This window comes from Ochotona curzoniae, unplaced genomic scaffold (assembly GCF_017591425.1).
Source record: "Ochotona curzoniae isolate NIBS_2020 unplaced genomic scaffold, NIBS_Ocur_1.0 contig_3255, whole genome shotgun sequence".
Taxonomy (NCBI): Eukaryota; Metazoa; Chordata; class Mammalia; order Lagomorpha; family Ochotonidae; genus Ochotona; species Ochotona curzoniae.
This window is the reverse complement of record NW_024465777.1, coordinates 5,127,779-5,154,223: the sequence shown is the minus strand read 5'-3', so window position 1 is coordinate 5,154,223 and position 26,445 is coordinate 5,127,779. Positions and strand designations below refer to the sequence as shown.

At 59.4% G+C, this 26,445-nt stretch overlaps 2 protein-coding genes across 3 annotated transcripts; one reads left to right on the top strand and one right to left on the bottom strand.

Moving 5' to 3' along the window:
- Positions 1 to 2,477: 2,477 nt before the first annotated feature.
- MAP3K6 (mitogen-activated protein kinase kinase kinase 6) lies at positions 2,478 to 15,378 on the top strand. Of its 2 annotated transcripts, XM_040979664.1 has the most exons (29): positions 2,478 to 3,042; positions 4,160 to 4,299; positions 4,374 to 4,397; positions 4,641 to 4,831; positions 4,940 to 5,108; positions 5,409 to 5,515; positions 5,879 to 6,049; positions 6,138 to 6,250; positions 6,602 to 6,761; positions 6,979 to 7,141; positions 7,248 to 7,355; positions 7,458 to 7,507; positions 7,625 to 7,720; positions 7,825 to 7,912; positions 7,994 to 8,127; positions 8,418 to 8,545; positions 8,781 to 8,917; positions 9,221 to 9,326; positions 9,785 to 9,942; positions 10,042 to 10,234; positions 10,315 to 10,453; positions 10,745 to 10,904; positions 11,036 to 11,212; positions 11,472 to 11,577; positions 11,722 to 11,893; positions 11,985 to 12,094; positions 12,186 to 12,259; positions 14,750 to 14,826; positions 14,991 to 15,378. In XM_040979664.1, the coding sequence occupies exons 1-29, from the start codon at positions 2,697 to 2,699 to the stop codon at positions 15,079 to 15,081; spliced, it is 3,888 nt and encodes a 1,295-aa protein (XP_040835598.1). In that variant the 5' UTR covers positions 2,478 to 2,696; the 3' UTR covers positions 15,082 to 15,378. The 2 variants fall into 2 exon arrangements, with proteins under 2 accessions (XP_040835598.1, XP_040835599.1); XM_040979665.1 differs by lacking the exon at positions 4,374 to 4,397.
- An 83-nt stretch (positions 15,379 to 15,461) lies between these two features.
- On the bottom strand, positions 15,462 to 23,270 carry SYTL1 (synaptotagmin like 1). Its single transcript, XM_040979666.1, has 15 exons — positions 22,944 to 23,270; positions 20,524 to 20,752; positions 19,570 to 19,718; positions 19,274 to 19,352; positions 19,139 to 19,190; positions 18,717 to 18,786; positions 18,411 to 18,505; positions 18,148 to 18,261; positions 17,724 to 17,890; positions 17,507 to 17,603; positions 17,084 to 17,242; positions 16,822 to 16,900; positions 16,613 to 16,712; positions 15,855 to 16,060; positions 15,462 to 15,672 (listed from the first exon to the last, which is right to left on the bottom strand). The coding sequence occupies exons 2-15, from the start codon at positions 20,712 to 20,714 to the stop codon at positions 15,533 to 15,535; spliced, it is 1,698 nt and encodes a 565-aa protein (XP_040835600.1). The 5' UTR covers positions 20,715 to 20,752; positions 22,944 to 23,270; the 3' UTR covers positions 15,462 to 15,532.
- Positions 23,271 to 26,445: the final 3,175 nt, after the last annotated feature.

The following is a 26,445-nucleotide window of genomic DNA, read 5'->3' as shown; positions in this document are numbered from 1 at the left end:
GCTCAGCACAGCCACTGCCTCCAACAATGACTGGGGGTGTTCCCTTCCTCAATGGCCACCTGGTTTTTTTGCCTCTGAGCGACAGCCATCCTGTGGATAGGGCAGATGTGAAATTTGCCAAGCACATGACCGTCCTCGTGGGAGCCTTGCATTCCTGCACAACAGGATGGGTGGGTGGCAGCATGGCTGTGTGTGCCACCCTCCGAACATCTGCACTCTAGTTTGTGAGCAAAACCAGCGCAGAGCCCAGAGACGGTTGGGGAGAAGGGCTGAAAGAGGGAAGTAGTGTTGGCAATTCCTTCCTGCTCAGCCACCCGCAAAGTCCGCCCAGCTCTCTGTGGTGGACCATGTGCTGGGTGCTGGGTGCTGGGTGCTGGGGGCGGGTGCTGACACGAATTGGGAAGAGCTGCAGAGAAGCTATGAATTCTGAAGGTGCCACCAAGGCCTGCTGGTGGCTCTGAAATCAGAGAGTGTCAAGTCAAGTCCCACCTGCAGCTTGGCACTGCCCTTCCCTGGTGGGCCCATCAACAGCCACCTCTTCCAGTGACTTTGAGATCCCATGAGATAACTGGGGTGCTGGGCACCGTCATGCCTGCCCAGCCTGCCCAGCCTGGGGCACACTTCCTGAGCTTCCAGCTACAATGATGCTGACCATGACTCATGCTGGGGGCAGTTGTGCCCCGCCTGTCCCTGGTGCCTGGCGCTATGACTCTGCTAACAATCTGATCTCAGTAGGCACCTGGCTGTGGCTGAGATCGCGGCCTGCAGGTGCGCCATCGGCTGGCCTGGGCTCTGGCTAAAGGGTGAGCCCCCTGCCACAGCACTGAGTTGGTGCTGCCTGAACCGCCACCACCACCCCCTGCAGCCAGTGCCCTTATCTCTCCCAGGCAGCTTCCTTCGCCACCTCCTCACTGCCAACTGCCACTGCATCCCTGTCCACAATTAACAATAAATCATTTACATGCTTTCCTGGCTCTTCTAGTTACTGGAACAAACCCTCCAGGGTAGGACAAGGACCCAAGTGCCAGCTCTTCTTTTTTGTTTTTGTTGTTTTAAGTTTATTTTTATTGGAGAGGTAGATTTACAGAGAGAAAGAGATACAAAAATCTTCCCTCTGTTGGTTCACTCCCCAAGGGACCAACAATGGCCAAAGCTGAGCCAATCCGAAGCCAGGAGCTTCTTCCAGGTTTCCTATATGGGTATAGAGTCCCAAGGCCTTAGGCCATCCTCTACTGCTTTCCCAGGCCACAAGCAGGGAGCTAGATGAGAAGTGGAGCAGCCAGGACATGAACTGGCACCCATATGGGATCCCAGCGGTTGCAAGGTGAGGATTTAGCCACTGAGCCATTACCCCAGGCCTGCCAGCTCCCCTTCAGCAAGAACTTCCTGGAAGTTGGGAGAAGCAACACAGCTCCCAGGGAGCCACCAGGGGTTTGCCCCTGAAGGTGTGCAAGGCCAAGCCAGCAGGGCCTCCCAGGGAGAGACTGGCTGGAGTTTGAACATACACTCCCAGGGTCCGCAAGCAGGTGGCTTTCTGGTAGGAACCGCACAGCTCTTTTGCCCTTCCTGCCATTCACACTTGTCTCTTGTAAGCTGTCTGCCCATCCCTACGTCCCCTGTCCCAGCCTCCATGGCAGGCCAAGTTCTCACCTTCTGCTGTTTACCTGGCCTGCCTGGGGCCAGTTTGAACCTTGGGTCAAACTAGATCTGTCAAGAAGCAGCTGGGGCATAAAACAGCAGTCACCACAGCCGCATCGACCAAGCAAGTGATTTGCCCAAAGCCATGTGTGTGCTGGTAACAGGTGGTGGCAGAAATGATCCTGCACCTGAGCAATCTGGCACAAGCCACTTCGTCTCTTGAAGTTCCCAGTTCTTGGTTTTAGGGACCACTAAGGTCTACACCAGGTTGCCTTGGTTACCAATTTACACCAGACAGTTGGAGGGCTGGAGGTTGGGACACTGTTGCAGCTCAAACGGTCATGGGGTTCTTCCAAGCAGATTAAGTTGTGATTGTGAGATATGTTCTAGGGAAAAGTTAGAGGGCAGTAGGAGTCCCCCTGGTCAGAGGACAGACTCTGGCCCAGAGCCAAAGTCCCATTCCTTGCTGAGGCCCAGGGTTGGAAAACAGGCCTCCCCCACACTCCAGTCCCTTCCCACCTGCACCTGCGGGCCCTGCAGCACACCCACTGTGCACCCTGCCCTGCACAGCCAGCTCTCCTCCAGGAGCCCAGCAGGGGAATGCCTGCAAACTCCCAGGCCTGGGCACGCCACCCCAGTTGGCGTACAGCAGGCGCGCACAGGGCACACTGGCTGTCCGGAAGTGGCCGGTCTCATAAGTTCAGGAGGGAGGCGAGAGAACGCATCCCTAGTCTTCAGGGAGAGGCGCTGCCCCAGGGCCGAGGGTGGAGCTTTCCCAGGCGGCCGGGAAAAGGGCTGGGCCGGCCCACATGTGAAGGCAAGACAGAGCGACGGCGGTGCTCCCCTGAGGAGTGGCGGTCTCGGCCCGACCGATTCCCGGGATCGCCGGTCACCGGGTACCTCGGACTTCCCTGGGTATCAGATCTGCAGGACTTGGCAAGTCTGGGCTGACATTTGCCCCCACCCCCCCCCGACTCCAGATTGGCAGAACCTGGCATCTGGCCGGCCTCCAGAACTCGGGCCGCGCCGAGGTTTCCTCAGCTCTCGGCGTCCCCCACATGGCGGGGCCGCGCCCCCGGTCCGGGCCCCTGGAGCGCGCCGGCAGCTGCTGGCAGGATCCGCTGGCCGAGGCTCTGAGTCGGGGCCGGCCGCTCACGGGGCCCCAGGGTCGGGGCTGCTCCCGGAGCCGGCCGCTCCGAGTGGTCTACGTGCTGACCCGCGAGCCGCAGCCCGAGGCCGGGTCTGGAGCCGGAGCCTCGGACGCGGAGCCGCTGCCCCTGCGCTGCCTGCGCGAGGCCTGCTCGCAGCTCCCGGGACCGCGGCCACCGTCGCAGTTGCGCAGCCTGCCCTTCGGGACGCTGGCGCTGGGCGACACCGCCGCGCTCGACTCCTTCTACAACGCGGGTGAGCGCGCGCCGGGGGCGGGGCCGGGAGGGCTGGTGAGGGCGTGGCTCGGCCACTGTGGGGCGGGGCCACGACGGGCTTGGGGTGTGGCCTGACGCAGGGTGGGCCCGGGATCCGCGGCGCCAGAGGCTGGTGGGGGCGTGGCCTGGCGCCCGCGGGGCGGGGCCTGGAGGCAAGGTGGGCCCGAGATCCGCGGCAGCAAAGTGGCTGGGGGCGGGTTGGTGGGGGCGTGGCTCGGAGACTGTGGGGCGGGGTCACGACGGGCCTGGGGCCTGGTCTGGACGCAGGGCGGGCCCGGGATCCGCGGTGGCAGAGGGCCTGGGAGCGTGGCTTGGTGACCGCGGGGCGGGGCCACGATAGGAGTGGAGTTTAGGATTAAACTAAAGCCGAAGGGCTTGGGGCGGGGCCTGGTCGCAGGGCGGGTGATGGGCGTGGCTCGACGGCCGCGGGGCGGGAAGAGGGGCGGGACTGTGGCCCTGGGGGCGGGGCTGCAGGGCCTGGCGCACGCGGAGCTCGCGAGGCTGAATCCCGGAAGGGAAGTTGTAATTAGGACATGGAAAGGAAATCTCGGACTAGGGCCAGGGGCTGAACCGGAGGAATTGGCTTTTGTGGCTCCTAAGATAGACTCAGCAGCTGCGAGAGAACAGGCGGGGCCAGAAGGCGGCTGCTCCCTCTCTCTCCCACCTGTCTGGACATGGACATCCCAGAGTTAGCCAACCGTGGTTCCGGGATGTCTATGAAATCGCAGCCTCACGTGAAGGGTCCTTGCCCATCTGGGTGGGAGGGCATGAGCTGTGTACACACACAGGCTGGCAGGATGGTGCAGGCCCCCTTTCCAGACATCAGTTTGAGATCCCAGGGTAGAGTCCTGCCTGCCAGATGACTTGGGAACAGGGTCAGAGGTGGAGTGCAGTCTCCCCTCCCCTGTGCCCAGTGTGAGCATCAGGGCCGTAGCCCAGTGAACCCAACTACTCTTCTCCAACACGGCAGATGTCAGTTATGGCAAAAAGCCCAAGGACCCTAGGAGGGGGAAACTGAGGCCCCAGCTGGTGTACCCCCTTCCCCCGCCATGCTGGGCTCCTGGGCTCAGGGCCTGCACCTGTACCGTGTGCTGCAGATGTGGTGGTGCTGGAGGTGAGCAGTTCCCTGGCCCAGCCCTCGTTGTTCTACCACCTTGGCGTGCGGGAGAGCTTCAGTATGACCAACAACGTGCTGCTCTGCTCCCAGGCCGACCTCCCAGACCTGCAGGCTCTGCGTGTAGGTGGTCTCAGGGATGAGGGGATGGGAAGGGGGGCACCAGAGCATGGGATGACTGTATGTGTCTCCTGCAGGAAGATGTTTTCCAGAAGAATGCGGTGAGCAGACCCTACTCTTCCCCTCTATATGTCCCCTGCCCCCTGACCTCTGCAGGTACCTCTGACGCCCCTGAGCTCCCTGCCATCATGGACCCCTCTGTTGGCACCTTTCTCCAAGTGTGCCTTTTTCCTTCCATTTTACCCCCACCCCTACCCTGGCACTGACCTCTGACCCTGTCATAGCCCCCTCTCTACACCAGTACTGACCTCTGACCCCATTGATATCTGCTTCCCACCTCCCAGGACTGCGCTGGCAGCTACACACTGATCCCCTATGTGGTGACGGCGACAGGTCGGGTGCTGTGCGGTGAGGCAGGCCTCCTGAGGGGCCTGGCTGATGGGCTGGTCCAGGCGGGGATGGGCACTGAGGCCCTGCTCACCCCCCTGGTGAGCCGGCTGGCTCGCCTGCTGGAGGCCACCCCGACAGACTCTTGGTAATGGGGTGCTCAGGGAAGAGGCACCTGGCAGAGGATGGTGAGGGTTCAGTGGGTTGAGACCAGGCCCCTCCATGCTCTCTCTCCCTCTCCTGTCCTGGGCTTCAGTGGCTACTTCCGGGAGACCATTCGGCAGGACATCCGGCAAGCCCGGGAGCGCTTCAGTGGGCAGCAGCTACGACAGGAGCTGGCTCGCCTGCAGCAGAGGCTGGACAGTGTGGAGCTGCTGAGCCCCGACATCATCATGAACCTGCTGCTGTCCTACCGCGACGTGCAGGTGCCAGAGATGCCACCGGGCTCCCGGCTCTGCTGCTGGTGGCCATGAGAAAGCCATCTAACCTCCCTGGGCCTGTTTCCTTGTTTGTAGTAAGGGGAGTGCAGGTGTGAGATGTGGGACACCAGGTGTGGGGCTCTGCTTCCTGACCCTGGCAGATGGCACAGAGACTGGGGCCTAGGCAAGTGTGTGTGTGTATGTATGCGTTACAGGGGGAGGAGGTGTCAGGGGAGGCAGGACCTCAACCCAAGGTTTTCCCAGAGCCCAAATCCATCCCGCCAGCGCTCCTGCTCCCTTACCCAGGACTACACTGCCATGATCGAGCTGGTAGAGACGCTGCAGGCTTTGCCCACCTGTGATGTGGCCGAGCAGCACAACATCTGCTTCCACTACACTTTTGCCCTCAACCGGTGAGTGCTGGAGCAGGGCTGGGGTCAGGGCCACGTGCTGGGCCAAGGGTGGCATGGAAGCCCTGCTGTGCAGAGAGCTGGTTGATGCACGGATATCAGAACATCCTTGTTGTTCTGAGCCACTGTTGCTGGCAGGCACAGGGGAGGTGGCACTGCACTTGTTGGGTCACAGCTGCCCAAGGCCACCGCCCCTAGAAGCAGTGCAACCAGGAGTTACTATCAACCGGGGAGGTCAATGCTGACCACATCACTGTTATATGGAGTCCCAGAAGAGTCGTCGCTGTTTGCGGTCCAGAGGTTCCTGGGCAGAGTCAGGGAGAGCCATCAGCCACATCCCTACAGCCCCACTCCACCCTGTTGCAGGAGGAACAGGCCTGGGGACCGGGAGAAGGCCCTGGCTGTGCTGCTGCCGCTGGTGCGCCTCGAGGGCTCGGTGGCGCCAGATCTGTACTGCATGTGTGGCCGTGTCTACAAGGACATGTTCTTCAGCTCTGGTTTCCAGGACATCAAGTACCTGGAGCAGGCCTACCACTGGTGAGGAGGCAGACACGCAGGCGGTGGGCCGGGCCAGAGGGCTGAGGAGCAGGCTGTGAGCCCACGGCTGGCACTTGTGCACTGCCAGGTACCGCAAGGCTTTTGATGTGGAGCCGAGTCTCCATTCGGGCATCAATGCCGCTGTGCTCCTCATTGCCGCCGGCCAGCACTTTGAGGATTCAGAGGAGCTGCAGCTCATTGGTAAGCCCGGGTCTCAGCTCCTTAGCTCCCACCATGGGGAGGCAGAGGGGGGCCTGGAAAGAACACAGGGCCGGAGCTAGGACGAGTCCATCCCTTCTGACTGCACTCTGCCCCCACCTGCTGCCAGGTCCTTCCTCAGATCTGATCTGGGCCCTCAGGAGCCCTGCTTAAGCGGCACCTGTGCTCAGTGCACACCGAGCTACACATCAGCCGGAGCCCATCACTGCTCTGTGCGCCTTCCCGAGATCCCGCCACACTTTCACTTCCCAATCATGTGAAAAGTGTTACATACCCAGAACCTCCCCTTCTACCGCACCCACTCTCAATGGAGCTCACGCCTCCATTCCCCAGGCATGAAGCTGGGCTGCCTGCTGGCCCGCAAGGGCTGCGTGGAGAAGATGCAGTACTACTGGGATGTAGGTTTCTACCTGGGGGCCCAGATCCTCGCCAACGACTCCAACCAGGTGGCACTGGCTGCCGAGCAGCTCTACAAACTCAACGCCCCCATCTGGTAGGTGGCCTCATCCAGAGGTGCCTGGCCTGGCCTTGGGCTGTCAACCCCTATACCTTGGCATTCCAGCCTGAACCCAAAGGCCAGGACCTGGTAGCTTCAGCTTTGTGCCTGTAGCACCCCAACACCCACCTTCTGGCATATTCCAGTCAGTATGCTCTCCCCAGCAGTGCTGGCTGGTGCCAGGCATGAGCTGAGGCAAAGACTGTGCCTGCAGGTACCTGGTGTCGGTGATGGAGACCTTCTTGCTCTACCAGCACTTCAGGCCCATGCCCGATCCCCCTGGGGGCCCGCTGCGGCAGGCTCACTTCTGGCTCCACTTCCTGCTGCAGTCCTGCCAACCTTTCCTAACCGCCTCGCCTCAGGGAAGCCAGAGCTTGGTGAGGCTGCTGGGGGCGGGAGGTGGAGGCAGTGTAGGGGAAGGAGGGGAGGTCCAGGATGGAACCAAGCCCCTCCTGGCTGATCTCTGACCCACACTGCCCACAGGTGCTGGTGGTGGAAATGAACAAGGTGCTACTGCCGGCCAGGCTGCAGGTTCAAGGGGAGGAGTTGGTAGATGCTGTGACCCTGAGCCTGCTAGAGCCCAAGACCCAGGTGAGGTCCCTGCTGAGCCCCTACTCCCCTGTTCCCCTCTCTGCACCTCTTCTATCTTATCCCAGCTCCAGCATCTTCCATCAAACTCTCCATCTCTGGCAGGGTGGCGAAGCCAGCTGGACCTTTCCTGTGGCCTCCATCTGTGGGGTCAGGTGAGAGGCAGGGCCCAGGGGCAGGGGTGGGGAGGGTGCTGCTTGTCAGTTGGTCAGTCCTGGTGCTGCAGGTCAGGCCTGGCGCTCACTGGGTTTCCTTGTCCTGTTCCTTCGCAGCGCCTCCAAGCAGGATGAGCGCTGCTGCTTCCTCTACGCGCTGCCCCCTGCTCAGGACACACAGCTCTGCTTCCCCAGCGTGGGGCACTGCCAGTGGTGCGTATCCTCTGAGAATGCTCCTGGCAGGGTGGAGGGTGTGGAGGGGGCCAGAAGAAGTCAGGTACGGCTCTGCCTCAGACCTGACCTCCCCGTGCCCTCAGGTTCTGCGGCCTGATCCAAGCCTTGGTAACCAACTCGGATTCCACGGCCCCGGCAGAGGAGGCAGAGGGCGTGGGGGAGGTGCTGGAGGTGAGGTCGCGGGACTGAGGGCTGCAGAAGGGCGAAGGCTGTGTGCCCCGCTGAACCCCATTGTCATCCTGCGGTTCCCAGTTTGACTATGAGTACACAGAAACCGGCGAGCGACTGGTGCTGGGCAAGGGCACCTACGGGGTGGTGTACGCCGGCCGCGAGCGCCACACTCGGGTACGCATCGCCATCAAGGAGATTCCCGAACGGGACAGCAGGTGCGGTGAACGCCGGGCATGCAGGCAGGGCGCCCGGGTGGGCGGGGCTGGCGTGCAGCAAGGCGGTGCCTGGAGGTGGACGGCGGCGAGGGTGGGAGGGCTCCGAAGACCTCCTGCTGTGGACAGCAGGGGTCTGGATGTGGTGGGGTGATGGCAGGGACGAGGGTGGCGGCTTGTGGACGTGGTGGGGTCCTGGGGTCAGAATGCGGCCGGTATTGGGTTTGGCGAAGCCTTCCCGCCAGCCCGAAGCTGCGCGAACCTCTTTATCTCTCTGCTCCACCTCCTGCCAGGTTCTCTCAGCCCTTGCACGAGGAGATAGCACTACACAAACGCCTCCGCCACAAGAACATCGTGCGCTATCTGGGTTCTGCCAGCCAAGGCGGCTACCTCAAGATCTTCATGGAGGAGGTGCCCGGAGGTATCTGCCTGTGTGGGATGGGAACGAAATGGAAGGTGTGGAACTCCGCGGGTGGAGAACCCCCAGGAGCAAAGGAAGCCTAGCGTGTGTGGGTGGAGCAGCCCAGATTTAGCGGAGGGAGTGGCGGCTGTTGGGTGATGGAGTCTGGGCCCTGCGTGGGTGCGTCTGATCCCTGGATAGAGACTGGGTGGCGTAAGTGGGCCTCCAAAGGCAGGAGTGAACTGCATCTGCCCAGGCAGCCTGTCCTCCTTGCTGCGGTCGGTGTGGGGAGCTCTGAAGGACAACGAGAGCACGATCAGCTTCTACACCCGCCAGATCCTGCAGGGACTCAGCTATCTGCACGACAACCACATCGTACACCGAGACATCAAGGTGAGCCGCGTGCCAAGTCGCGTCCAACCTAGGCTTGCTGGAGCAGGGCTGAGTCCCATCCACAAGCTTGCAACTCCCATCCCGTGGGCAGATGATTTGCCAAAGGATGACGAGGGTCACGAGAGGGAAGAGGCTCAGAGCCAAAAGCAGCTCAGATGCCTGTTCCCAGAGGGGCATGTAAGTGGCATGGCAGGAGAAGGCTTAGGGAAGAAGGGCCAGGCTGGGGGTTCCCAGGCACCAAGGAACCAAGATGGGGCTCTAGAACTGCTGTCAGGGACCCAGCTTGGTGTCCTCACTGACCAGGGAGACAACGTGCTGATCAACACCTTCAGTGGACTGCTCAAGATCTCGGACTTTGGCACATCCAAGCGGCTGGCAGGCATCACTCCTTGCGCCGGGACCTTCACAGGTGACAGGGTGGCTATGACACGTGCAGGTGGGGAGCAGAGGGCCTCTTGGAGGTACCAGGGAGTGAAGTGTCCTGTGTGGGGTTGGAGTCCTAATGGGGAAAGGGGGTGTGGAACTCAGAGCAGGTGATTGGACTGGAGTGAAGTGATGGCATTTCAAAATAGAGCTCAGGCAATGGATGACATTGAGTTTAGCCCCTGAAATGCAGCCCAGGTGTGTTGGTGTGAGCCAAACCAGGTGTCAAAGGGGATAGCAGGAGAGGCAGTTCCAGGGAGGGGGTGGGGGAAGGGGGTGTTGATGGAAACTAGGGTGGGCAACAAAATTCAGGATGGATGTCAGCAGCCAGGGGTGGCGCTGGGTGCTGTTTTAGATGATTGGTTCAGGCAGCCACTACAGGATGGAGTCCTGCTTTCCTATGGTCGAGTCTAGATGGCCATTGCTTTCTTTCTCCTACCCTAGGGACCCTTCAGTACATGGCCCCAGAGATCATTGACCAGGGCCCACGAGGCTATGGGAAGGCAGCTGACATCTGGTCATTAGGTTGCACTGTAATCGAGATGGCCACAGGTTACCCCCCTTTCCATGAGCTGGGAAGCCCACAGGCTGCCATGTTTCAGGTGAGAGCCCTTTTCCACGGCTTGGCAGGTGGAGGTGGCAGGGCCAGCCTGGGCCATGAACACCTTTGACCTTGACCCTTGTTCGCTCCCCACCCCCAGGTGGGCATGTACAAGGTGCACCCGCCAATGCCCGCCTCTCTTTCCGCTGAGGCTCAAACCTTCCTCCTTCGAACTTTCGAGCCAGACCCCCGCCTCCGAGCCAGTGCCCAGGCCCTGCTGGGGGACCCTTTCCTGCAGCCTGGCAAGAGGAGTCGCAGCCCCAGTTCCCCACAACATGTTCCCCGGCCTTCAGGTGCCGTAGGGAGGAGGGGGGAGGGGAGAGGGCTGAGGAGGAGCCGAGCTGACAGCCCTGCCCTTCCTTCCCTCCCTCAGGAGTCCCTGCAGCCAGTCCCACTCCCTCGGCTGACTCCGCCACCCAGGCCCAGACCTTTCCAAGTCCTCAGACACCCCCTCAGGGCTCTGCCAGCCCCCCGAAGCGCTGCCTTAGTTATGGGGGCACCAGCCAGCTCCGGTGAGAACCTAGGGTCCTCTTGGTCTGTTTTTGCCTTCATACTCCTTCCAGATAAAGCCCTCCTAAGAGCCTGGGCATCTGGGTCACTTACAAGAGTGGCATTTGGTGTCTACCTGTGCCCTCTCTCAGGAACTTTTACTCCCACTGTGTCCCCTCAGTGCAAGGCTGGTCTTTTTTTAATTCCTCTGAAGTAGGCATACAAGTAAAAGAGCCAGGATTCAAACCCTGGGACAGATGTGGCTGGATGGTGCTGCCGCCCACCTTTCAGCCACCGCTCTCCATTGTGCCCAGAGTGCCCGAGGAGCCTGGGGCCGAGGAATCCACGTCCTCAGAGGAGAGCTCGGGGCTGAACCTGCTGCACCAGGAGAGCGAGCGCCGGGCCATGTTGGCCGCGGTGCTGGAGCAGGAACTGCCTGAGCTGGCCGAGAATTTGTGCGGGGAACCAGAGCAGGTGGGCGGCCCGCCCCACCGCCCCCTGGTGGTCGTGCGTGGACAGGCCTCGCACTGATGGCCTTTCCTCCAGCTCCCAGCATCTCTGGGGCTCAGGTGCCAACACCTGCTGATCCCTTCGTTTCTTCTCAGGATTCCCGTCTGGACAGGTTGCACGTGGAGCAGCTGGTGCGCTGCCTCGGGGCACACATCCACACGCCCAACCGCCGGCAGCTGGCCCAGGAGCTGCGGGCCCTGCAAGAGCAGCTGCAGGCCCAGGGCCTGGGGCCTACCCAACTGCACGGCCCTCTCTTCGCCTTCCCGGATGCGGTGAGGGTGCCTTCTCACAGCTACAGTACCCAACAGCAGGCCACGAGCTCCCAGTGCCTGGGCATGTGCTAGGCCTTGGGGGTCCTGGATTCCTTGTCTTCTGCATGAAGATGGGGTTGTCTGCCCTGTCCTAGCTTCCCAGCCCTTTGCTGGGCCCCAACTAAACCCACTTGTTTCCTACGTTTTCTACGCTGTTCTAGACTTTTACACTTTTGTCTTAGGCTCAGGGGACCCAGCCGCACCTTCCTTCTCTCCCCAGGTGAAGGAGATCCTCCGCAGGCGCCGGATCCGCCCGCACTGGATGTTCGTGCTGGATTCACTGCTCAGCCGCGCTGTCAGGGCCGCCTTGGCCGTGCTGGTCCCAGGTGCCAGTGGGAGCAGGGAGCAGGGACCGCAGGCGTCCAGTGAGGGTATGACCCTGGGGGCATGGGCAGCAGGTGTGAGGAGGCGGGGTGGGGTTGGCTGGGGAACATCTCACCCCACCTGAGCTCACCCAGTTCTGGTTGCAGAGGTGGAGAAGGACACGGTGACACTGAGATCAGAGGAGCTGGGTCCAGAAGGCGAGTCCCCACAGCAGGAGCAGGAGACCGTGGTCCATCTGAGCCCGCCCGCGGGAGAACCCAAGGAGGAGCCCCCAACTCTGATGGCACAACTGGATCTCCTGCAGGCTGAGACAGACAGGTGAAATCACGGAGGGTCGCACGCTGCCTGAGAATGGGCTTTACCGCTGGCCTCAGCCACCACTCCATTCCCCTCTCTCCCCCTCCAACAGGCTCCGCGACATTCTGGCCAAGAAAGAACGGGAGTGCCAGAGCCTGATGCAGCGGGCCCTACAGCAGATGGATGAGGCCAGCACCCGCATGCTGACTTCAGAGCCCCCAGGTGAGCGGTGTCTGGCTGGGGCAGCAGGTGGAGGCTGCTCTCTAATGGGAGGCTCTCCTCGCTAGAGCCTCATTGCCTGACTTCTTGACAGCTGCTACCCCTGAAGACCAGAACCTGGTCCAGTGGCTCCAGGAACTGCGCGTGGATTCTGACACCATCCAAATGGTAAGGAGAATGCTGGCTCTCCCTGCCCTCCCACCCCCCCAAAACCTTCAATTTCTGTCCATCTTTCAGAAGAAAAATGTTGATACTAGAAGAATATTTAGTATACTGTCCCATTGTGCAGATGGAAACACTGAAACCCAGAAAGGATGCGAGCTGCCTCAAGCTTTTTTTTTTCTTAAGTTTATTTATTCACAAAGCACTCTCTCACACACACACACGCGCACACACACACACACACACACACACACAATCTTCTATCCCCTGGTTGACTGCCCAAATGTCTGCAACAGCCAGGGCTAGACCAGACAAAAGCCAGAAGTCAGGACCGCAAGCATCATCTGCTGCTACCGTGTGCATTCCCAGGAAGCTGGACTGGAGGCTGGAGCAGCCAACCTGCCTCCAGTCAGGCACTCTAAACCACTGTGTCACCGCACCCATCCTTGCCTCCAGCACGTTGCTGGTCAAGTGGAGCAGTGTCCTACTCTCTGTGTGGACACGGCCGTCTGTGTTTATTTTCTATTTCTCAGGTACAGTGAGCCGTTTCAGTCTACGCAATGTATAATGACCAGGTACTTGGCACATGTATTGCCGCACACACTGCTCACTTTTGAATTAGCTATATTGAAATATGCAATTAATTGTTGTCATCGTCATTATCCAACTGTGAGCTGGATTGGCAGTTACTCCCCCTCCCCAGGTGCACATCAAGGTCCTCTTTCCATCGCCCTCCACCCCACGCCCTCCAGGCTTTGGCAGACACTGCTCTGGCCTCTACTTCTCTGAGTTCAGCTTTAGCGAGGCCATGTGCTGTCACTATGCATGGCCTATCTCACTCATGATGTCATCCAGTTCCATCCATGCTACAGACTGGATGATAAGGACAGTAAATGACAGAAGTGCCTGCTTCTTGACCATGGAATAATGTTCCCTTGTGTGTATGCACCACGTTTTCTCTCCATCCACTGGGGCACACAGGGCTGATTCCATAGCCCGACTCACAGGCAGTGCTGCTGTAAGCAAGAAGACACATGTCTTGCCGGCAGGCTCATCTCTGTTCCTTGAGGTATACAAGGTCACTTCAAAGTGTAAGGAAGATGGAATGAAAAAGATATGTTCATTTTGGTTGCAAAATGTTTTGAAATCTTTGCACAGGTTTTTTTTCTTTTTTATATTAAAGATTTATTTTTATTGGAAAGGAAGATTTACAGAGAGAAGGAGACAGAGCGAAACATCTTCCATTCACTGGTTCACTTCCCAAATGGTCACAATGGCTGGTGCTGAACTGATCTCTAAAGTCAGGAGCCAGGAATCTCTTTCTGGTCTCCCACACAGGTGCAGGGTCCCAAGGCTTTGGGCCATCATTTACTGCTTTCCTAGGCCACAAACAGGGAGCTGAGTGGGAAGTGGAACAGCTGGGGCATGAACCAGCACCCGTATAGGATCCCAGCAATTGCAAGGATTAGCCAATTGAGCCATCATGCTGGGCCCTACAGGTTTTTCATAACATGCATTTTCTTTTCCTCTTTATTTTTTTTTAAGATTTATTTATTTTTGTTGCAAAGTCAGAGTATATACATAGAGGAGGACAAAGAGAAATATCTTCTATCCAATGACTCACTCCCTAAGTGACCATAACAGCCAGTGCTGTGCCAATCTGGAGCCAGGAGCCCAGATCCTTTTCCAGGTCTCCCACACAGGCGTAGGGGTCCCAAGGCTTTAGGCTGTCCTCCACTGCTTTCCCAGGCCACAAGCAGGGAGCTGAATGGGAAGCAGGGCCACTGGGATTACAACCGGTGCCCATAAGGGATCCTGGCGTAAGCAAGGCGAGGACTTTAGCTGCTAGGCCATGGCACTGGGCCTAGCAGCACATGTATTTTCTGTGAACTTTCAGAAAACCTTTCTTCTGCATAGATTTCAAAAAGATTTTGGACCAAAACAAATTTATCTTTTAAGCCTTTTTAAAAAGATTTATTTATGTATTTGTAAGTTGGAGTGACAGGAAGAGATGGAGAGGTCAGTCTTCCATCCACTGGTTTGCTCCCCAGATACAGCGGCTTGAATTGGCCAGGCTGATGCCAAGTCTCCGTTGTGGGAGGCAGGACCCAAGGACCCAGCAGCAGCATCGCTGCTCCAGGCACTTCAGCAGGCAGCTGGCTCTGAGGTGTCGGGGACTGGTGGAGGGGCAGGACTTCAGCCAGCACACAGATGAGATGTAGGTGCCCCAAGTGACAGCGATGCTACAGTGTCCCCCCATCCTCCCCATCCCACCTGACTATGAACTTCTGCGGACCACACAGTGGGGCTGCTGAATCATGGCTGTGGTATTCCAGCTCTAGGTTGTTAGGGCTGTCCTAACTTACATTCCTAACCAGCGTATACCTGAGTTCCTCTTTCGACACAGCCTTGCCAGCATTTGCTATCTTTTGTCTTTCTGGATCTTTTGTGTCATTTTACCTTTTCCTGTGTCTGTGGGGTTTTGTCCACTACCAGCTGCTGAAGCACAGCTTCACCCTCCACACCCTGCTGACCTGTGCCACGCGAGATGACCTCATCTACACCCGCATCAGGTACAGCCCCGGCCCCCTAGGCTGAGCCACACATCCTGACTCCCAGTTGCTGGCCCTGAAAACTGTAGGGCCCTTGGGGACAGAGGGGGTTCAGGGGAAGACAGGTGGGGACTACAAAGAGCCCAGGACCCTCAGGCCAAGCTACATGCAACCTTTACCTCCAGGGGAGGGATGGTCTGCCGCATCTGGAGAGCCATTCTGGCCCAGCGAGCAGGATCCATGTCAGGGACACCCGGAACCCGGGAGGCTGAGTGAGAGCATCCGAAACAGGAGGGACCATGGATGGACGCATGAAGACCACACAGGCAGCTTCTAACACTTGTGCCCTGGGGTCTGGGCAGCTGAGGGTGGGTGAGGGTCAGGCAGGACTCAGGCCTTGGTGCTGTAGGGTGGTGTATGTGAACTAATCAGAGGCACCTCCTCCCCGTGTGTTCTGTGAGGGACCAATGACTATTAAACAGAACTCTTTTTGTACCCTTGTCTTGGCAGCTTGGGAGGGGCACGTGTGCGTTGGGCGGAGGTCTTTGTGTCTAAGGCCGAAGCCCCTGAAGCTGGTCCCTCTCACTTCCCTCTAACTCCCCCCCACCCCATGTGTCCCATTCCCCTTTGTACCCTGGCACAGTGCAGCCTGTTCCTGCCCTCAGAACACAGTTTATTGATTTCGGTCAAGGGCAGGTCCTGCTGTGTGGACCAAGGCTGGGTAGGGCTATGTCCTGGGGACCAGGTTGGTTCTGAGGGGAAGCAGGCCATTGACCCACTCACAGGGCCGCTCCAGCAGGGCCTGCCACAGCTGCTTCTCCTCAGGCGTGGAGTCCATCCAGGGCACCTGGAGCCCATAGCTACTGCCTGCAGGTGCCAGAAGGAGAGGGAGAGATGGGCATGCTGCATAGCTCAGACCCCAAGAGACACCTGCCTGGTCTCAGATGCTCTCAAGCCCCATGACACCCCACCCCACCCCCGCCAGATCTCAGGGGCCACCAAAGCTCAGGGATGGGCAAGAGAAGTGACTGAGGCCCTGCTGGTCTCACCAGTGCCCAGGCTGAGGCGTGTGCCCCCCAGCTGGCGGCTGCCCAGGGTCCCGTGGTCCCAGAGTGAGAGTTCAGCGCAGGCCTGGCGCAGGTCGGCAGGCCCGAAGCCGTCGTAAACCATGGTGTGGTTGAACACGGGGCTGAGGCTGCGACGCACCACCCTGGTGCGCTGGCGGCTGGCCCGGCTGTCATCAGGCAGCACTGAGCTGTGGGTGAGGGGGCACCACCAGGTGACCACCCTCACATTTTCTAGAACCATCCCGCCAAAAGTGCCACCCGTTGTCCCTCCCACATGTCTGCGTCCCCTGGTTCCTGCTTGAGACCTGGTTTCAAACCCTTGGAGCCCTGGGACCTTGGCTCTGGCTGTCCTCCTAGGTTCACTGCCTCCCAATGTCCACCTCCTCTGGGCAGCCCCCTGTGCTCCTGTGCCTGCAGGGGAGCTCTGCCACCCTTTCCCTGCACTGGTTCCTCCCCCTCCCCTCTTCCCCACAGTGTGGGGATGGAAGTTTTCAAAGCTTCATAACCCTATCTGTAAAGTCCTTGGTGGAACCCAGGACCCAACTGGCCTACCTTCATCTCACATCCCAGTGTGAGCCCTAGAGGTCTTGTAGAACTTACTTTGAACTACAAGTTCAGAGCCAAGCACCATAGCCTCACCTTTGGGGTCTCTATGGAGGAGCTCTGGGTTCACAGCCCAGGCTAGGTCCCCCCGAGAGGTGACTAAATAGGGGTTCTTGGACTGTTGCTGCGGCCCTCACCATTGCACATAAGTATCCAGGGATCCGGCGCGCAGCGGCACGAGGCCCTGGGCCTCCTTCACCCAGAAGTGCAGCTCCCCACTAGGAGGCTGGCCCGCACCTGCAGAGAGGCTCGGTTCAGGGTTCAGGTCCACTGCCTAGGGGAGCCAGGGTCTCCCGCCTCCTCGGCCCGCCCGGGGTGACCTCGCGTGGGGTGGTCACTCACTCACCCTCAGAGCCAGCGGGGACGTACTTGAGGGACAGGGAGAGCAGCCCGCGACTGGGAAGCTCGTCGGGAGAGGGTGGGACCTGTGGGAGGTGGGCTCGTCAGGGGGCGGTCCAAGGAGCCGCAAGGCAGTGGAGTCTCCAGAGGGGGTGTGGTGTGGGGGCAGGGCCTCCAGAGGAGGAACCGAAGAACCCAGCATCCCCCAGCAGGCCTCCACGGAAGGCAGGCGGCAGATGGGTTTCCGCGCTTGGGCATGGATGCCTCACCCGTGGCTGCAGAGGGAGCCAGGTGGGCTCCGAGTCCCAGTTCCATGTGTCCAGGGGCACTTCCACTTCGCCCAGAAAGATGTTGCGACCCAAGCTTTCACGGTGCCACACAGAGAGGCTCAGCACCCGGCCGTGGAGCTCGGCCTGCGGGACGGAGTACTGGGGACAGGAGGAGCACTTTAGTGGGCAGACCCTACGGGGACGGGAGTCCACATCCTCCCGCATGCTGGGAAGGGCATCTTAGGAAGCCGGAGGGGCATGGGACACCTGCCGTGCGGCTGCGACAGGACCAAAGCACAGAGTCAGGGGACCAGCGATGGTGGGGTGAGGGTTCCTCCCGGCCACTCCCCCGCAGAGCGGAGGAAACTGGCTGCCCCTGCATCCTGTTGGGGACTGGAAACGCCCCGTCGAAGCAGCCCTCACCCGCAGCGTCTCGTTGAAGATGGGATTCAGGTTCCGTTTCTTCACTGCCGTCTTGCGCTTGCTCTGCTTATCGGGGAGGAGGTAGCTTTTCACATAGCTGGGGCGGGAGAGGGGAGGATGCGTGGTGAGGCCAGGGCCTTCTGGTACTCAGCCTCGAGAGCTGCCCTGGGAGCCTTTGCCCCCTAGTCCCCTCAACTTGGTCGAGCTGGGCACTCACGGGTCGGAGCGGTGGCGGCGGGCCGCGGCCAGGCCCTGGCATTGGATCACCTGCACCCGCAGCTCGGCGGTGTCGGGCTCATAGCGCAGCGCGAAGTGCAGGGAGCCGCACACCTGCACGGCGCCCGCCTCGGTTTCCCCGGTCAGGCTTATCTGGCTGCCGCTCAGCTGCCGGCGGGTAGGGGTAGGAGTGAGGACCGGTGGACGCGGCCTCCCGCCCGTCGGGGCCGCGGGGGCACCTCGCCTTGTAGGATAGAGCGAGCGAGGCCGCACACAGCGCCTCGAGGGGGTGGGCGGGCCTGGGGGCACTGGACTCCGGGGCGAGGCGGGGTTCAGGCGAGGGCTGTGCAGGGTCACGGACAGGGGCTCGGGGCGCGGGGCTCGGCGACCTCGCCACCCGCGACCTCCCTCCCGGCCTCGCTCACCGTGCAGGAGCTGAGGCTGGACACGGAGGAGCTGCAGCTGAGCATGCGGTTGAGGGAGGGGCTGGGCCCCGGGACCTCTTCCCCGTTTTCCAGGTTCTTGGATGCAGCCTCGGTCTGGACAGCGCGCAAATGACTGGGGCGCCCCCTCTTTGCTCGCCCTTCCCCCTCTTCATCGCGCTGGGCCACCGACGGGACAGGCGCACGCCGCTCCACCCAGAGTCCGCTCCGGGTCTTGCGAGTCGCCACCGGCCTCTCCCGCCTACCTGGGCCGCCGAGGGCTGTGGCTCCGGCTCTGCCCACGACGCCACCGCAGGCTCCGGCTCCGGGTCCGCCTCCTGGGAGTGGATCTGCAAGTCCCCTGCACCCGGGTGGATCGGAGCTGCTGAGTGCGCCCCCTCCTACCAGCCTGAGCCCATAGGGAGGGGCTGGTGGTCCGCAGGTTCGGGACCAGCCAGGACTGCCTTGGGCCACTGGGTCCACTTCACCACCCTCCAGGCGGGAGGAGGAAGGTGCCACAGCCAATTGGGGTCCACAGTCTCTCTGTGCCCCTAACATAGGCACCCACTCACCTTCATGCGGTCCTGGTGCCTCCAAATTGGAGGCTTCAGCTGGGGCAGATGGAGAGCATACATCCAGTGCCTGAAGAGGGCAAGGGGTAGAGGCCGTGGAGGGGGCTTGTGAGGAGGGGTCAAAGGTCACACTAGGGTCAGCTGTCAGAGGCTTCAGCCAGGTACCAGTTTTAAGGTTTAGAGCTGCCCCGCTTCAAGGCAGGGCTGGTAACCAGCTGCAGGACCAGTTGGGCCTGCCTAAGCCTGCCCCAGCCAGCCTGGTTCCCAGGTGGGGGCAGGAGAACTCAGTCCCAGGCCCTGCCCCTACCAGGGGTGGGGTGGGAGGTGGGCTCAGGACAGCCAGATCCAGAGGTCCCACCAAGGACCCAGCTGAGGCCCACACAGCATCTGGTCCCCAGCAGCCCAGGCACACACCCCCTCACCTCATCCTGGGTCTCGCTGAGTCTCCCCACAGGGACCGTGGCTTTAGGGGTGCTGGGAGTAAGCAGAGGCAGCACTCAGGGGGAGGGGCAGGGACTGGCAGACACCTTCTCCCACTCCTGCCCATGGCTCCTTACCTGGCCACTGGCTCTTCTCCAGTCTCTTTCCCAGTATCCTTGGGGTCTCCATCACTGCCCAGAGCCTGGTGCCTTGGAGCTGGTGTGAAGTTCCATGAGTCCCTATTCTCAGGGCCTTGGTGGGGAGGTGCTGCCTGGAGTTCAGGGCACCCACCCACCCAGAGCCCGAGAGGCAGTGCCTGCCCAGAGACACAGGCTCAGGGCCAGGCAGCGTGGTGGCCAGGATACCCTCCCTGTCTGTGGCCAGGCTTGCCCTGTACTCCTATCCCTCCCAGGACAGGGGGATCTCCCCTCACCTCTTGGACTCTTCTTCCTGCGGATAGAGGCACGGACAAGGTCAGGGCCAAAGTGGGCATGCTGGTGCCGCTGGGAGCGTGCCTCCTGGAACCAGTCCCCCGTCAGGGTCTTCAGTTGCCCAGGGTCAGTGAGTGAGGCCCGGAGCTTGCTGGAGGAGGGCAGAGGGTGCTGCTGTCACTTCTCAACCCAAGCCAGGACCCTACTAGGGACTGGAGGACCAGGGACCCAACAGCTACCAGACTGGATCCCTGCTCTGGAGGAACTCAGGCTGTGGGCGAGACCTGGTTGGGGTTAGACAAGTGCATTTGAGTGAGGTGAGCGCCTGAGTGAGGAGGTGACACTTGAGTTGCTATTTTACAGGGCAAGTTGGGATTCTCCAGGCAAAGAAGATAACACTTTACTCAGTTAAGGCTGTGGGCAGCCTTGGCATCATCCCTCCTAACACCACTGTACTCAAGGAAGGGCTGGCCTCACAGGGCTAGGGAGTGTCTGTCCCCAGATCTGGCTGTAACTCCCAAGTGCCTCTGCCGCCGTGTCCTGACAGGAAAGGAAGGACAGTCGGATAGCTTTGGTGGAGAAGCCAAGGGAATGGGCAGCCCCAAGCAACCGTGTGTGTGAGCATGCACATGTGTGCAGGGTGGGGTTCAGTGACAGATGAGCCAGTGAGGCAGCAGGGCCCAGCTAGGGAGGCCTGTGGACACTGCCCAGGAGTTGACCGTTGACTGAAGTACTGGGGTGGAGGGGCAGCACTTAGCAGGTGCAAGTGTCTAGAGGGAGTGGCGAAGAGACAGCAGAGAGCTGGGGCAGCCACGCTGAGTGGGCCATGGGCACAGGGGATGGGAAGGTGGAACCAAGGAGCCCTGAGGTGTCTGACTGTGTGCTGGCCTGGAGCCAGCAGTGAGGCTCAAACCCCCAGCACCTGAGGCTCCTGCCCCCTGAGCTCCCCTGCTCACCTGACCCGCCCTTCATCCAGCTGGCGCAGGTGGGCATCTCGTTTGAGGACATCAGCAATGGCCTCCTGCTCCTCCTCCGTCAAAAAGCTGAGGTCCAATAGTCCATCAGCCTCTAGCTCTGGTCCATGCGCCATGGGGATGGAGGACAGGGCCCAAGGGCCCTCCTGAGATGGGTGGCCCCTGTGGGGCATTAACTGGGGCTGTGTCCCAGTCGGGCACACACGGCTTCCTGGGGGGAAGACCAAGGGGTCAGGTCAAGCCCTGGCCCAATACAACACATTCTGATACCCCCTTATGTTCATCACCCCAAACAACTACCCTGGTGGTGTGTCCGGAACAACCTGGGTGGCTGAGGTCAGTGAAGTGGATGGTACATATGTGATCCACCGCATGTGAACCCACTTGGAGAAGTGTGCAGACACACGCATGCACACCCACACCCAGGGGAGTCTCAAGACAGTGCACACAGACATCTGTGCAGGCTGGTGCATGTCACCTGGCCCCCAGGCAGAGCCCTATGCAGACACAGGCTCAGACTGTACTCTGGAGCAATAGACACACATTGTCAGCTTGCACGTGGGGAGGCAGGGGCCCACCAGCTGATTCACCTGTGTAACTCTGAGTACAAGTATGTGTCCCTGTATGCATACACATCACACAGACCCTTGTCGCACACTACATGTAGTACCTAGTGGGGTTGTGACCTCCTTGGAGGGAGGAACAGAACCTTTCCCTCAAAGCAGCTATGTGCATACAGCAGGTGGTTGTAAAATTGTATCAGTCAACTGCTGAAATGTACCTTTACCCACCAGGATGTACACACATAGCCATCTACCCGGAAGCACACACATACACAGCATCTGCTGCCCTCCTGTCTAGGATTCTCTGGACCTGGGTTCCCTCCCTGCACCCCTCATGTCCGTCCTGCCCTGGCTCATTTGCCCTTCCTGTCTGAGGCAACCTCCGTCCCAGCCCACACCCCCCACTTCCTTCCAGAGGTAACTGCCACACCCACTCCCATGGAGGCTTTCAGTCCTGCCCTCTCACCTGGAGCCTTAGGCTCTTCTGGCCACACGGCTCCTCCACCCTGTAAGACCTGGCTGGGCTCCTGGGGGTGGAGGCATAGGCTGGCAGAGCAAGTGGTGCCCAGGTACTATGGTGACTCTAGAAGGAAACTGCCCAGTTCTGAGGGGTACATGGATGCAGTAAGGGGTGCACAGTTCAGTCCTGGCTGTGACCTGAGCCCATGAGGAGGCCTCTCCTCTCTTCCCACCCTGCTGTGCCAGGATACCCGATGGAGCAGAGCTGGGCAGAGGGTGGCTCCAAGGCAGGTACTGGCTTGTCTCTAGGCAGTTTCCTCCCAGCTGAGTCAGTGTCAAAACCCGTGTGGCCTCCTCCCCTGGGGCCCCCTCTGACCGCCTGGGGTTTTTGCAAGTCTTCACTGTGTGGGCGCAGGATGAACACCATGCAGGGTGGACACTGCATGGGTGCAGGGTGGATGCTGGTGTTGGCTCCCCTGCAAGGTGGATGGGTGCTGTCTCCCTCTCTAGTACTGCCAAAAGTCTGAGTAGGGTGGACGTGGGGTCCATGTATCATGTCACTTGTAGATGTGGCCTGGGTTGATTCCATCGTGCAGTGTGTCCAGAGCAGTGGGGATGTGCATAGGGCACCCTTCTCTGCGTTGTCACCGTGTTCACCTGGGTGCTGGGCTGCCTTTGGTGCTGAGTGCTGTCCTGTGTGATATGCTATGTGTGTGGTGTATGTTCTCTTGTGTGCTGTGCACTGCCATGCTGTGTGCTGTATTGTGCACTGTGTTGTGTGCTGTGTTGTCTTATGTGTTGTGTATTGTATCATGTCCTATATGCTATGCTGTGTGCTGTGCACTGTTATGCTGTGCCCTCTGTGTTGTCCTATGTGCTATGCACTGTGTTGTGTGCTGTGTATTGTATTGTGTCCTACATGCTATGCTCTGTGCTGTGCTCTGTGTTATGCTGTGTGTTGTCCTATGTGCTGTTGGTTGTGTCCTGTGTGCTGTGCACCGTGTGTTGTGTTATGTGCTATGCTGTGTATTGTCCTATATGCTATGCACTGTGTTATGTGCTATGTGTTGTGGTTGTGTGTACTGTGCTGCATGCTGGTGCCGAGGCAGCCAATAAGCTTGTGTATCTAAACGTGGCGGTAGGTGCGTCCTGAGGCTCTGCCCGGGGCATTGCAGCCCTGTCCCCAGCAGTCCCCTCACCTCACAGTCCCTTCTCCTCCCAGTGTAGCCCTCCCTGCTGTTTCAAATCCTCAGGACAGAGCGTTGGGAGAGTCTGTCCAGAGGTTTTAGCTTCACACAGTGTCCCTTCCCCCCACAGGTCCTCAGGGCTAGAGGGTTCTCAAGATCCCGGGTGGCAGTACCTGGCCCTCAGGTGTGTTACCTGTGTGAGTCCAGAATGGGAGGCCAGCAGTGGTGGTGACCCGGCTCTGGAGTTTCGGGGGTCAGAAGGAGAGCAGCTAGGCACTAAGGCTGACTCGCCAGCCAGCAGCGCCTTGGGCCCCCACCGCAGCAGCAGCAGCAGCAGGAGGAGGAGGAGGAGGAAACACCTCAGCAGGGCCTGATGCAAAACCGGGCCTGGACTCACAGCTCCCGGGGGTGGGGGCACCCTGCAGCAGCCTTCAGAACCCAGAACCCATTTGGTGGGTACATGGAGAGGCTTGGGGCTTGGCCCCTGGCTCCAACAGACTCTCTCAGTAGCTTCAGTCGGACCAAGCCCTGGGCCCAGTGGCCGTCAGTGCAAGGGGAAGCAGCCCCACCCGGCCCACAGAGGAGCTGATAGGAACTTGGTTTGACAGCAAAGTTGGAAACCACACTAAGAACAGGGAAATGGAAGAGCGGAGGGCTTTGCAGCTGAGAGCACGGTTCCTGCTCTGTCATTGGGGGACCCCCGGTAAGTGTCACAGCCTTTCTGAACTGCAGCTTCCTGCCATGAAGACTGTGGAGGCTGAATGCAAAGCACCTACTGTGAGAATCGTGTGCCGGAGACAAGCGGGCAGGTAGCATGTGCCAGATTTGCCCTGTCCCATGTAGCCCACAGATATTTCCTCAACTGACCCCTTGGCGTCCGTGCACTCTCTGGGGAGTGCTGGCCATTGCAGAGGGGGATCTCTTTAGCTCTTCTGCCACCCTAGGCCCCATCCATTTGAGGAGACCTGGGCACTTCCCATCCCCTCCATGAGAGGCCCCTTTTAAGCCCTTGCCATCTGTCCCCCGACCCTGTACATCTGGAGAATAATGGCAAGCTTGGGCCCTAGATTACACTGGCTTTGGCACACGAACCTGTAGGGCTGTTGTTGTTGTTTCCCACATCCCCAACAGGCCATGCTATTTCCTGCCAGCTCCCCTCCAATCTGTCTGCCCTGCCCTGCACCCCCTGCCTCCCCTGCTGACACCACGGGGGACAGAGGGCAACTCACAGACCCTGGTGTGGGCACTGAACAAATTGCTGTTCTGCTTGCTCTCATTGTGGGACCAGAGACAGGTCCAAATGTCACCATCACCTTGAATGACCTATAGCCCACAGGTCAGCCCTCCTTCTATTTTGTGCTAGTCAGTCTTATTTCCTGAGCCTGTTTTATTTATTTAGTTTGAAAGGCAGAGCACACAGAGGCAGGGAGAGGCAGAGAAACAGACCTGCTGGTTTACTCCCGAAATGTCCCCAGTAGCCAGGGATGGGCCAGGCTAAAGCCAGGAGCCAGGAGCACCACCTGTTTTTGCCCAACTGAGAAGCAGGAGGAAGTGGGCCACCATCTGCTGCTTTCCTAGGCACATCAGGAGGAAGCTGAATTAGAAGCAGAGCAGCTGAGTCGAACTGGTACACACCAGCACTGATATGGGATGCCACTGGTGGTAGCCTGGCCCATGACACTACAAAGCACGGTCCAGGGAGTCTCCCTCTCTCTCAGATTTATTTTGCTTTTATTTTTTATTTATTGGAAAGGCAGAGTTTACAGAACGAGGAGGGGACACAGGAAGAGAGAGCTCTTTCAGCTGTTGGTTTATTCCCCAAATGGCTGCAAAAGCCAAGGCTGGGCCAGACAGAAGCCAGAAGCCAGAAGCCAGAAGCCAGGAGTTTCCTCCAGACCTCCCAGGTGGATGCAGGGGGTCCAAGCACTTGGGCCATCTTCCACTGCTTTCCCAGGCCATTACCAGGAAGCTAGATCGGAAGCGCAGTAGCAGAGTCTTGAACTGGTCCCAATATGGGATGCTGGGTTGCAGGTAGAGGCTTAACCACAACACTGGTGCCAAACCTCTATCAAGTAGGGGCTTTCCTACAGTTGAGGCTCTGACAAGCTCTACGTAAGACACAAACACAAGGATTTGTGGACCACCTCTGGGGGTACACAATGGGAGTGGGTGCAGTAATGCCTGCCACCTCCATCTCGGCTCCCTGGATGGACAGGGAGCAGCCAGAACAGCCTCCCCACTTCCCCAGGATACTCTCCACCCCAGTCCCTGCTTCCAGCAGCCATGAGCCCAGGGAGACATCAAGCTCTGCTCAGCCTACAGGTCCTGGCAATCCCTTCCTCCCCCTGGCTCCCTGTCCTTCCATCACTGTGTCACCTTGTTGCAATTTCCAGCCACCAAACCCTGCTCCCCTACCACTCAGAGTTCATCTGGCACCTTCTCCACCTGAAACCTTCCCTAGGTCTCAGTACCCTCTCCTAGCAACAGTGCCCACCATCTTGCAGCTTCCAGCGGCTGCCCACTCCCCATCCGACTCTTTCCAGCTGTACCTCTTCTCTGCCCAGGTGCACTTCTTGCCCTGGTCTCCTTGGCCTACAGGAGACCCTCCAGTCCTCTTTGCCCAGCTATCAGAGAGCCTTCCCCTCCTACTTGGCTCCTCAGATTGGAGGGTGCTACCTCGCTAGCCAGCCAGGGTACACCTTGGCCCATTTATCCATCTATTCTAAACCAGAGCCTTCCCTTAGTCATGGCCACACTAACTTCAGAGACAGCCCCACCTCCTTTGGTAGTATCCAGCCCATGCCTGACCTCTGACCTTTGGTGTTCTCCAGTGACACCCTCCACCTGACCCGACTATCCTTAGATGGACTCTTCTTCCTGCCCCTGCAACATCCTTGACCTTCTGGGTTAAAGTTCTGCCTGGTCTCCACCTGACCTTGGGTGGAGTTTCCTTCCCACAGGGCACGGTCGGGAGTGCTTTCTCCACAGCGGCTGCTCTCCATCCCCTCTGGTCATTGCATCATCTCTGGAGACAGCCCTCCTGTCTAGCGCACTGGCTCTCAGGGCAGTTCTGAGGGGGCTCTGCGATCTTGAGCAACCACCCTACCTGTCTGTAGAATGGCATAGTAGTACCTATCTTATGGGCAAGTCATGCTGCTTCTTTTTTTTAAGATTTATTTATTTATTGGAAAGTCAGATATACAGAGAGGAGGAGAGACAGAGAGGAAGATCTTCCATCCAATGATTTACTCCCCAAGTGAGCGCAACAGCCGATGCTATGCCAGTCCGAAGCCAGGATCCAGGAACTTCTTCGGGATATCCCACTCGGGTGCAGGGTCCCAAGGCTTTGGGCCATCCTCGACTGCTTTCCCAGGCCACAAGCAGGGAGCTGGATGGAAGTGGAGCTGCTGGGATTAGAACCGGCGCCCATATGGGATCCCGGGGCGTTCAAGGTGAGGACTTTAGCTGTTAGGCCACACCGCCGGGCCCAAGTCACACTTCTTAATTGCAAGGCAACTCACATAGGAGGACCGCAAGATGGTGGGCACTGTTGCTAGGAGAGGATACTGAGACATAGGGAAGGTTTCAAGTGGAGAAGGTGCCAGATGAACTCTGAGTGGTAGGGGAGCAGGGTTTGGTGGCTGGAAATTGCAACAAGGTGACACAGTGATGGAAGGACAGGGAGCCAGGGGGAG